The following is a 12,166-nucleotide window of genomic DNA, read 5'->3' as shown; positions in this document are numbered from 1 at the left end:
CTACAAAAGTAATAGAATTAATTTTCTTAACACCCATTTATTTAAAAATTTTAAAATTTTTACTTACCAAAAACAGTTTTTTTCGAAGATATTTCCATTTTTTGATCTTCGTCAACCTTGCGTGTTTCAGGACTGAATTTAAAAAAAAGAGATAACAAAGGCTAGAAAACGATGATTCATCTTATTGGATGGCTTGTGCTTTATTGCGCATTACCAAGAAAACTGAAGGGTGTACATTTTTTTGCCTCTCTACACGAGCCCTTAGGCGCTAGGCAGCCGAATCGCATTGAATCCCTGTAGAACCTTGGTGGGAATACAATTGACCCTCCTCCGGCTATGACTTCTTTATTTTTTTGACCTTACCAGCAGAAGAAATCTCAAGGTGGAACTTGGGGAACAAATTTTAGGGAAAGGAACTTTGAGAAAAAAAGGAAATTAATTAAAAAATTTAAGGATTAATAAAGAAAAAAAGTGAGGTAACTGGAGTTATGTTTGCTTGAAGGCTCTTGGGAGGGGTGATCGCCCCTTCACCTATTGTTTAAAGGCTCTTGGGGGGGGCGATCGCCCCTATCGCCCCCCCCCCCTGGATCCGCCACTGAGTTGACATTTCTGTAGGCAAACGATGTCACAGAAAAAGAATAAAATTCTGGTCTGCACCAAGTAGGTTTTGAATGGATTTCCCAATCTTGGGAAGTATCAGCGTCCAACGAATCTCTCTCTTTCAGAGCACATAGTGATGCAACTGATTAAGTCATTTGAGAACAAGGGCAGAAATGCCTCAACCGACACCTCTTTTCACTACGCTGAAGCTGGCTCAAATGCTAAAAGCCAAAAAATACGAGCTTAGTAGAGACGGTGAGACGAAATCGAAGAGCAATATTATCTGATGCAATAAAGTTAGTGAAACTACAGTTGTATGGAACAATGATGCCACAATGACAATTTATCAAGGAAAGAACAATATAAGTTTTTCATTACTCAGCACGCTTCATCTGGCAGTCGATATTGGCAGTAGTAGCCCCAAAAAGCTTCCACACACATAGAAACTATTTCACACTACAATTGAACAAAGTGTAACGATCGTAGTTGTAGCAATCAAATACCCAGAAAATATTCGGTGAAGGTGGCATCACAGACGTTTTCTACAACATTCTGGACCTCACTATAAACATATTCCTGTATTTTGTATAGAGCAGTACAGAAGGCCAGAATTAGTTTTTGGAAAGCAGTTCCTCTAAATCTTATTGAAGAACTGCGTTCATCATATGTGTTGCCCTTGCTCAAAAGTATAAATTAATTAATTATTAATAGTAATAAATAAAAATAAACGATCTGATGTGTCAGGTAACATAAAAATGTGGAAACGAAACTGTTAATTTTTGCATGGGATATACAACTTCAACATGCGATGAATGTGCAAGAATAATGAAGAAAAAAATTTGTTCACTGCTCATTATAAATTCCACTTATCAGTAAGAAATCAATACTTATTTGACAGAATCATATTATAGACTTTCTCATGTGCAATGTGACACACTTATTTTACATCTTTGTCCTATTATACGATTACTGAAAAATGTTTTTGGACTGAATATAGTAAATAATGTATACTAAATCTTATTTTTACTTAATTACATCATTTTTTAGCTAATTTTGAAGCCCATTATATATTCATAAACAAATATAATTTTTCATTATGAATACTTAATTAAATAACATTGAATAAGAGTAAGGAAAAACCCAGGAACCAAAAATAAATTCCTCTTTTTTCGCTATGAAATACAGTTTTTTCACAGTTTGGGTCAATTCGACCCAGTCCGCGGTTCTAGGTATACCGAAAGTGCCGCGGTTCTAGTGTTAATCTGGATGTTAAGTGCTCGTGAGCATGAAATCGAGCACTCTGGGTACTTCAGGGAGCACCGTGTTGCTTGCGAGCAATGGGCTCAAGATGCCTGGAGTATCGTGTCTAAACATCCTGAACAATATCATAAATGAAATATTTTTAACTTTAAAAAGTATATAGAATAATCTTGGCCAAAAAAAAGTCATATAAACGAAGAGAATCGTGTAAACAGGGTTTCATTTTAAATAAGTGATTTCGGAAATTTTTCCGTTTTCAATGATTTCAAAATGTCATGAATTTGGAAACTCATATTCCAATCTACGTAGATCACATAAATACAGTGTGTAGCTTAAAATTCAACACTTCATATTTTTTAAATATTGACACTTTTTTTTTTTTTTTTTTTTTTTGTGTCATGAAATGGAATTCAGGGTACCTCACTCGCTTAATATAATCCCTGAAAATTTTTCTCTCCTAGATATTTTTATGCTCGCCAATGAATAGGTTTAGTAAGAATTTCTTTATATTCTATATCAGCGGTTCTCAACCTTTTTTGACTCGCTGAGGTCTTTTTAGTTAAATTCTATGGGGCGTAGTCCCCTATGTTTTAATTATTCATCAAATTTACTGATTTGTTTTGATTATTAAGAAATGCTTATACCATATTTTCCAGCATATAATCTGCAGTGGCACATAATCTGCATGCAAAATTTAAAGAAAGGACAAAAAATCAACATATAATCTATGGCGGCATGTTATCCTCAGGATTTTTATAAAAAAACCTTGTGTTTCAATAATCAATCCATTAGTACGCTAATTAAACTTATTTACGAAAAATAGCATTATTTACACACACAACAAAATTTACAGTTCTGTCAAAAATCTTCAAATTCTGACATGATTCGGCATTAAATAACAGTTCTTCATATAATTCGAAAGAGTCAGTATAATAATCAAGAGTATTTTCATTTTCAGAATCACTGGAGTCCAAAGTTCCAAGTCCACATTTTGTGAATGAACTCACTGATTATAAAATCACCTCTTTCCAGGCATCACTAACCCACTGGCATACATCAGAATAGGAAGCTCGGCGTAAATTTCCACCTTTGTATAGGAATGGATTGCTTCAGTCATCCAACTTTTGACTACAGGCTCTAATAATTTAGCTTTTGAACGACCTGTTTATATTCCTGAATCTAAATTCTACAACTTCTTAGTCAAACCACCAGAAAGACAAGCAACACAATTTTTGAAGCATGTTTTATGTTTTCTTGAATATGAGCTTTCATTGAATCCATAGCTAGGAGAGTCATATTTCAGCAGCTGATAACATCATATTCTGCAGATTATCCACAGCAGTAGATAATCCACATTTTTCAATGTTTAACCACTTTTTTAAGAGATAATCCGCAGATTTTACGAAGTAAAATATGGTAATTATTGTTTTTTAATTTACTGCTTTCTTTATTTTCCTTGAGTGGTCGCGGAGCCCTTGAAGAGTGCACACGGAGCCCAGGTTGAGAACTGCTGTTCTATATGGTTTCGTACAGGGATGTCTTAAAAGCATGAGGTGCCGTGGGGAAAAGTGAAAAATTAGTACCCCCTCGCAAACTATCTGTGTTACTCTTTATTTCACCAGCCTATCAACTTACATAATTTTTCCCCGAAATCATAGATGATTTGAATGACCTGAATACTAGATATCATCATGAGGACTCCAGGCACTTTCGCCCTCCCCTCCCAGCCGCGTGTCCAGATAATTCACCGCCAGCAATTCTCAGACAGCAGTTTGATGCTTGTCAGTGAGAGAGTGAGTAAGTTAGTTACTGGTCAAATAAATGCAAGTCAGTCTGTGAGTGAGAGAGTAAGTGACCTAATGAGTATGTGAGTGAATGAGTGAGTGACCCAGTGAGAGTAAGTAATTGAGTGAGTGAGGGAGTGAATTGGTTAGTTAGTTAGTTCATTAGTTTTTAACCTAAGTAGTGTCACAAATGATTAAAAAATCTGATTGTTTCATATTATGTTGTCTATATTATAGTATTTACCTAATGTTATATTTATAGCTTCAGCGATTTAGGCTCGGCGTGATTTCAACGTATGACTCCCTCCATTTTTGAACCCCTTAAGGGATCGAATATGGAAAAACCCGTTCTTAGTGAGTTTTTACGTCGTGAAACAAAACTGTTCACAAAATGATATTTATAGCTTCAGCAGTTTTGGCTCTGCAATGAAGAATCAGTCAGGACATGTTATTTTTATATACAGTATATAGATGTAGATACACACTAAGACAGGATTTCTGAAAGTTCATCACCCATGGGGATCATCGCTGAATAAATTTGAGATTGCTGAATTCACACCAGTGAAGTCGCAGATAACAGCTAGTTCATCATAAAAAAAATCCATTGGTTACTGATGATCTACAATGTTTTTCTAATATCAAATTGATAACAGGAGATGGTTTTAACCATTTTAGGGGGTTAATATATTGTGTATCAACTTACTTTATTATCTTTTATTTCTGTTGTTTTATTCTTTTTAGCATTTCATTGGAAGTCTCTGAGTAAAACAAAATTTAACGGAATTATTGAATATACTCTCTTGTATTGTGCAACAGCAATTTGTAATTTCTTCCATACCCTCTAAATTTCTTAAAATAGTCATTGTAAAAAATTTCGGTTATATCTTTAGGGTGACTCTCTAGGTCACTCACTCTCTTACTCACTGGGTCACTCACTAGATCATTCATTCACTCACTTACTCACTCATCCTCTCACTCACTGACGGATTCAGTAGCTTGGTCACTCACTCACTCAGAAGCTCGGTCGGTCACTCACTCAGAAGCTCGGTCACTCACTCACTCAGAAGCTCACTCGCTCATGGACTCTGTAGCTCTCTCACTCACTGATTCAGTAACTTAATCGCTCACTCCCTTGCTTACTGACTCGCATCGAACTGTTGTCAGTGAATTGCTAATCAGTGAATTTGATGGTTTTGTTTGCGATGTTTTGACGTAGGCAAATGTTAAAGGTGGGGTAAAAAGTTATTTCCCATAATCTGGTCTTGCTTCTTAGATTGCCCTGCTTCCTCCTTCCTCGTTAGTAGCGGCCCGGAGCCTGAGAACAAATTTATTGGGTCCTGTTTAAATACAGTAAAATCTCCCTTTTGACGGCACCCCTCCGATATGGACGGCTTTTATATAAAAGAACCAAGCGCTATTTATAACATTTTTGAGATATAAGGACATCTGACCTATTGAAAGAGATGGAATTTTTTATCTAAATAGAACCAAGTGACATATAGGCTGTGATACCATCTGTGTGCACTTGAACCAACTACCAAAATGAAGAGAGAACTGAATTGAAGATAACTTTAAATAGTTATTTTCAGTTTTGATTTAATGGCGCTTGGTTCCTTTTATATAAAAACAGTCTATATGATCGCATCTGTTTTACAGGCAAATAGGAATTTCTCCTTGTATAATAAAAGTATGCATTTCACCCCTCTTTTATGGACAAATTGTTTTGTCCATTGGGTGTCCGCAAAAGAGAGGTTTTACTGTTTGAAATTTCATGAAGATTAGCAAAAAATGATTGAAAAAGTTAAAAATGACATCAGTTCAAGATTCATAATTTCCCTATCATCCAGCTGTTATTCATTATATGTTTTGACTCTGTTCTACCAATCAGAAAAAACATTTTAAAATTCTACACTGGTAGAATTCTGGAAAATTGGACACCAAGAATTTGTGTTGGCAGCAATTCATTTGTAAAGTTTTCAAAGTAAAAATATTTAAAGTTTGCTAATCAAATATTTACATATTTTTCATATCGCAAACATTATTTTTTGGTATGACTAAATGTAGATCTATATAATTGCATAACATTATATAGATGAGAGAAACTTTGCAAAAGGTTCAAGCATTTCAATGTTTTTTGTTAATTTTTTTTCTTTCAGCATGTTCAAGAAAAATATGAGTGGATATCAGACTATAATTATTGCTTAAAAAGTGCACCTTTCTGTGAATTCACCATACAGGTAAAATCTCATTGCATTTATAATTATCATGTGTGAGTTCTTTGCAGAACACTCAAGCAGGAACAAATATAGATGCTAATTCCATGGCCAGAATCATAAGAATTATTAGTGTGCTTGTTTTGGACAATGCAAAATGCTTTTACGTCAGTAATAACTCTAGAAAATCTAGAGCAAAAAACTAAAATATAGTAAATTCCAACAGAAGAAGATTTTGTAACTCAGTTGATGAATAGTTTGCAAGACGAGCAAAAGTTTTAACAAGCTCTGAGTTGATTAACAAGCAATGTCTCGCAGGGGGAAGTAAAAATTTAAAAAAATTCAAATATATATTGAGAGCTCCCACTCGTCTTACTTTTGTCACACTTTTTCTGTTATGTCCTACATTCTAGTTTTTGTTCTACTTTTTTACTAAAACCTATCAACAAAATCAGTGTAATAGGTTTTTATTGAAGAGGGAATCATAGATATATTGCCAAATAATACAAATATGTAGTAGATTGCAATTAATGATTTTGCCAAAGCAGAAATTGTTTCGTTTTCAAGTTTATTGGGGGGGGGGCGTATGTGGACCATTTGGTTTATTAATTTTTCATTTGCTTAGTTTGAGGGTTCAACAAGTAGAGTAGCCATTAAAACTTCTGTCTGGATGGAAAAAATAATTTTTTTTTACTACTTCATGGTCTTGGATAGTAACAAACATTCATCATTCAAAATTATGGTCCACATTTCGTATATAGGTGAAGCAACAGTTCTCTTGGAAGTGGTCTAGAAAGTGTCGTTCTTAAAAAACTTACATGTCTTCATAATTTGCTGTGTTCATTGTCAAAGAGGGTTGTTACAGACTGGACTGTGGAAGACCTCAAAAAAGAATATAATTTATATTGTGAGAAGAGACAGAAAATAATCATCTGTGGTTGCTAGTAGTACCCCGTTTGACCAAAAATTGATTTTCTTATCTAGTCATTTCTGTCATTTTTCTTTGGTTTGGGACAGCCCTGATTTTATTTTTCTAGCCGTCCTGATTTTTTTGGCAAAACTTTCCCGGCTTTTCCCGTTTTTTTACATGACGCCTACTTGGATTTTTGTTCTTCATTGAAGTCAAAGATTGAAAATATTTTTGAACTCATAAATTATATTATGATAATTACAACTGCGAATGACAACATTAATCTCCCACATTTGCCTTGGTGAATGTTTTATTTCGGGGAATCCACTGCAATTTGCAGTAATGCTTCGTTTCCCGTCATTGCGATTTTTCCATAATTTCAGCAATATTTGACAGCATTGTTCACTTTTGGCGTCTTTCTTGGCGATGGACAATAATTGGCGATGTACCGTATTTTCACATGTTTGGAATCCTAATTTTCCGTATTTCTCTGGAGGAAATATGGTCAGCCTACTCTTACAGGATACTGAAATAGTGCTAAAAGATTTTTAATAATATTATGCTATGATTACATTGTCTGGGGGGGGGGGGGAGTTACCCTCCCCGTCCTACTTTTTAGTCCTACTTTGTCTAATTTTTTTGAGTAGGATCTCTGTATATTTATTTTTACTTGAATATTTATACATGGGTCATTCTCACAAAGTTGGCCTTGCTTTTCCTAGGCTTAGTTCATCCTACACTGGATTATGCAGTAAGGTTTTGGAGACCATATCTACAGATAGACATAGACTTGGTTGAGGGGGTGCAAACAAGAGCTACGCATGCTCTTGTTGGTACACAAGCCTTGAGCTATGAGTAAAGACTTGATTTCTTGAGTATGTTTACGTTGGAGGAAGGCAGCTGTTCGGCTGGGGGGGGGGAGGGGGGATATGATCAAAGTGTTCAAAATTTCCAATGGGATGGATAAGGTTGACCATGCGTAGGGATATGTATAAATTTGGTATTTATGAAATATCTCTAATAAATGCGACATTTAATTTTTTTTTCTTTCTTTCTTAATAGCCCTATTTACTTGAACAAGATTAGCGTTTCAATGTAGGTGGTTTGTTGCCTACTTGGCATTTTTTCCTCTCGTAGGGAAAAAAAGAAGGAAAAATTTGTAAACCCTCTTGTTCGGTGAATTTTTGTGGTTTCATGCTCCTTTCCCATAATCCTTTGCGATTTTTCCCTATTGGCAAATGAAAAACAGATTTCTTACAGTCAAACCCAGATTTAACAAATGGAAATAAACTGACAATTTCATTTGTTGAATTGAGGAAATTGTTGAATTGGGGTGAAATTTATTAGGAGCTTTATTTATAAGCTCCTAATAAATTTCACCCCAATTCAACAATTTCCTAAGTTACGAAATAGGGTCGCACATAAATAATATTTTATTCAAACTTGGTTATAAATATTAGGTTTTTCGTTAAAGTTCTTTTAGTAACAGAGTTTCTAAAGAAATTTTCGGTCACACCAATTACATAGCGTTGGACCACTGTCACAAGAGTCAAACGATTCAATTGAGAGGTTCATCCCAACCATCTCTCGATGGTGTCACCGCGGTATCGGGCAACAAACGACAACTCCGACGAACTTCCTTGTCAGTAGAGCCAATGTATTCCAGTTCAATCAGTAATGTAGCGGCCATATGAAATCTGACGACCACCATTAGCACATGATGTTGGTAGAGGCGATCGGCAATCAGGCGGAGCCATGTGTAAGTCCGCTACTCAATCAACGGTTCATGACGATGCAAAAGGCTATGTCCGGCGCGCACCCGACCGGGTGAAATGCCTTAGTAAGAGCAGTTCAATGCATTGGTGATTCAGTATATTTGGGCCGTTTCCAACATACCGCCGCTATTTAAAGGGCTATTCCCAGCATCCCCTGCTTCACCATCGAATCAGGATGCACAATCTCCAGCTATGGAAAGGCAAGTGCTATTTGCATAAATATTCAGAATAAAAATACAATGACATGAAATCTGGCAATACTGATATGCAAACAATGGCGGCCAATCGGCGAAAATCTATAGTCTGTTTTAGGTTAACTTTGCAGTGAAGGGGAAGCTACGAGGGAACCGCATCACTCGTTGCTATGGGAACGAAAGCCTCTTAACCAATGTATCGATGCACGGCCTCGGTAAGGTATAGCCGATTCTCGCCAATCTCACTGAGAAAAATATTTTTTACGTGTAACGTAATTGCACAGTTGAATTAGTAATAATTATAGAATTAAAAGAAAACCATTGCCGATACTTTCAGAAATTAAAGTGAGGTTTTTGAAATCATTTGTTTTGTTTTTTGATTAGAAAGTGTTTTAAAATTTAGAAGAAATAATAATCTTCTATCAGCGTGTCACTTACTCTTCATTGATGGGCCGTAAGTAACACTAAAAATATCAAAAAACAGTCATATGTTTCTGCAATATTTCCCTTCCCTCAGCTGAAATTTATTTACAAAAAGAAATCCAAACAATATTATGAAAGCAACGTATAATTTTAAAATACTGTATATTAACTATGGCTCTCAAAAACTTGGGGATTTTTAATTTTTTCTTCAATTTAAATGGAAAAAATTAACGTTAAATAAAATTGAGAAGCAGATTAACTCTGTTTTCACGTGTAAATGCAGGAATAGCACCAAATAATAATAATGATACGGAAAAGTTTAGAATTTTTCTACTCTCTTTTCTTGCCAAAATTTCCGTCGCTGGACTTCCCCACTTCCCCGAACGGTATACGTCGATGCCACTTGTTTTCACGACAGCTTTAGTCTTGTTACGGTTGATGTGGTACTCATGGTTATTACGGATGATTCTTATAGAGTTTTGTTTACAGCGAGTATTCAAAAACCAAAAATATAGTATTCAGGAATGGAAGAGCAGAGAACTTTAGCTTGGCTATCTCTGGTGAAAATAAAGACACAACTGTCACATAAAAGATGAAAGCCCAGACCACTGTGGACCCCCCCCCCCCATTTATTTTATCTGAAGAGACACTAAAGGCAAGGGGCATCGTGAGAAACAGGTGGGTGGAATATCACGTCCGTTCGTGTGAGTGGAAGTCGCGACTCTGTCAACACTCTCCGTGATCGGAAACTAAAACTATCCCATAAACATGGCGAAAAAAAAAAAAATTGAAAAAAAGGAAAACTTAACCAAAACTTCTGCACCCATAAACAGCCTCTCGCAATAGTATCGGCAATCTTGTAGAAGAGAAACACTTCTTGTAATCTATGAGTGAATATCTGAACTCACTGAGCCTATTTTTGGGAGAAAATAAAACTGATTGAATATTCATTTTTATGTAAGCCTATAACTGCATGTAAAACAATGAAAAATTGTATCGTTATGGAAAATTCAACCAAATAACGAAAAAAATATATATATACACTATACAATTGTGTAACGGAAAAAACACGACAGTGATATTGGCGGGGAAAATTTCTAGGATATCGCCCCAAAGTGTCGTTGCCGTTGCTATGAATTTTTGATTATGGTAACCAATATTTTTTACAATTTAAAAATTTTAAACAAGTAAACATCGGTTCAAAACGATGTTTTTTCATTATATTTTTTACTATAAGGAATACACTCTCTACCTTTCTCTTCACTGCAAAGTTAACCTGAAACAGACTATACAGCGGACCGGTTCTTGGAGGTGAATTAAAGGTAAATAAAGATTTCAAAATGACTAGATCTAGGACTGTTCCACGGAGGGCCCAAGGTAATTATAATAACGACGCAGCCGAAACACGGGAAGAACCACACTTTTTGTGCTAGGTGCATTTTCTTTAATTAAGGTATATACACTGCTCAAAACAATTAGGGGAGCACATGGTTTTAACAAAATTACGCAAAGATGTATACCGATAAGTAACATAAAATGAATCATCCATAATTTAAATTATCCGGTTGATCCGGTTTGTTTTTACCGTGAAGTAAAATTGGACGCTATTTGAGGATTGGTCAGTTTTCTCCCTTTTTTTTTCTCCTCGCTCTCTTGTAAAAAAAAAAAACTTCTGAGGGGAAATCATCATCATCATCACACCCATTTGGTTTGGAGGGGGTGATTCGGATTTTTTTCCCACTTTTCGCGCTCTCTCTTCTTTTCCATTTCCATTGTGCTTAACCCAGTCTATCCTAATTTAAAAGTTTGACGATTGTTGTGATAGCATTTTACGGATTAATTCCCCCATCATTTTTTTAAACGAATATTTTTTAAAATTTTACTGGGACTACAAGATATTTAGCAAATTTCCGCCCATCCCATTGCATGGAAAACTACACTATGTGCAAGAGAACTTTTTCACGAACGAACAGTGCTGCAACTAGGAGGGGAGCAGGGGGGGGGTCTGGTTTCCCGGGCGTAGCATCAGAAGAGACGCAAATTTCATCTTTTCAATTGTCCCTGAATAGCTTTTAATAAGATACGTACTGCCATGGGACATAGGCACCAGAACATGGTGGGTGGAGGGGCGGCATTCCAACCCCCCCCCCCCCCAAGAAATTTTGTGTTGGGGGGCTGAGAACCCCCTTCCCCAATTAATGAATAAATAATGCGGGGCACTGCATCCTTCTTCGGGCTCGAGGATCGTCACGGGACGACTGGCAACTTTCAGCCCTCACAATGTTTTTTCATGACCACGCCTTTGCCCTGGGCTGCAAAATGTAAAGGGTGGCAAATTTCTGTCGGAAACTGGAAATCCACTATAAAATCATATATACATAAGTATATACACTGCTCAAAACAATTAAGGGAGCACATGGTTTTAACAAAATTACGCAAAGATGTATACCGATAAGTAACATAAGACGAATCATCCATAATTTAAAGCCTAGCAGGAAACGGAAGAAGAAAACTTCATATGCAAATCAAAGTTCATGACTTCAAAAACCAGAAAAAGGAGATAAGGGCAGAAATCGGGATGTTGCAGAAACGTCTGTTTTACTGCCGCAACTGTGAAATTCGATTGGGCAGTATTTTTTTTGAGACAAGGTGACTTGAGGATATCTCAATAACGTGATTTACTGGAATCCATGGCATGGCGTGTTATAGGCAGACTGGAATCCGGGCAAACACAACGTAGTGTCGCGGACGCTGTTGGAGTCGCCAGAAGTGTTGTTGCAAGGCTGTGGAATCGATTCCAAGAAACAGGAAATGTTAGACGTCGACCAGGGCAAGGTCGGCCACGTTCCACTACAGCAACTGATGACCGGTATATACGGTTAACAGCCCATCGAAACAGAACAGAGAATGCTACGCAGCTCCCTGCAAAGGCGGTTGCTCTTGGCAACAGGACGAAGGGTGTCCAGCCAAACAGTACGTAATCGGCTTCATGAGGGAGGGCTCTATG

The 12,166-nt window shown here is 36.4% G+C and overlaps 1 protein-coding gene across 1 annotated transcript in view; it reads left to right on the top strand.

Moving 5' to 3' along the window:
* Polr1A (RNA polymerase I subunit RpI1) overlaps positions 1 to 12,166 on the top strand; it is a 553,279-nt gene that overhangs the window by 498,567 nt on the left and 42,546 nt on the right. The window contains exon 28 of the mRNA XM_089249700.1: positions 5,801 to 5,881. Within this exon, the coding sequence (XP_089105826.1) occupies positions 5,801 to 5,881 (81 nt within the window). The remainder of the gene's footprint in view (positions 1 to 5,800; positions 5,882 to 12,166) is intronic.

Source organism: Pholcus phalangioides, unplaced genomic scaffold (genome assembly GCF_987345545.1).
Source record: "Pholcus phalangioides strain wild (caught in Gottingen) unplaced genomic scaffold, Ppha-v1.0 ptg000022l_1, whole genome shotgun sequence".
NCBI classification, from domain to species: Eukaryota; Metazoa; Arthropoda; class Arachnida; order Araneae; family Pholcidae; genus Pholcus; species Pholcus phalangioides.
Note: the sequence above shows the minus strand (reverse complement) of the source record. Positions and strands in the feature narration are given on the sequence as shown.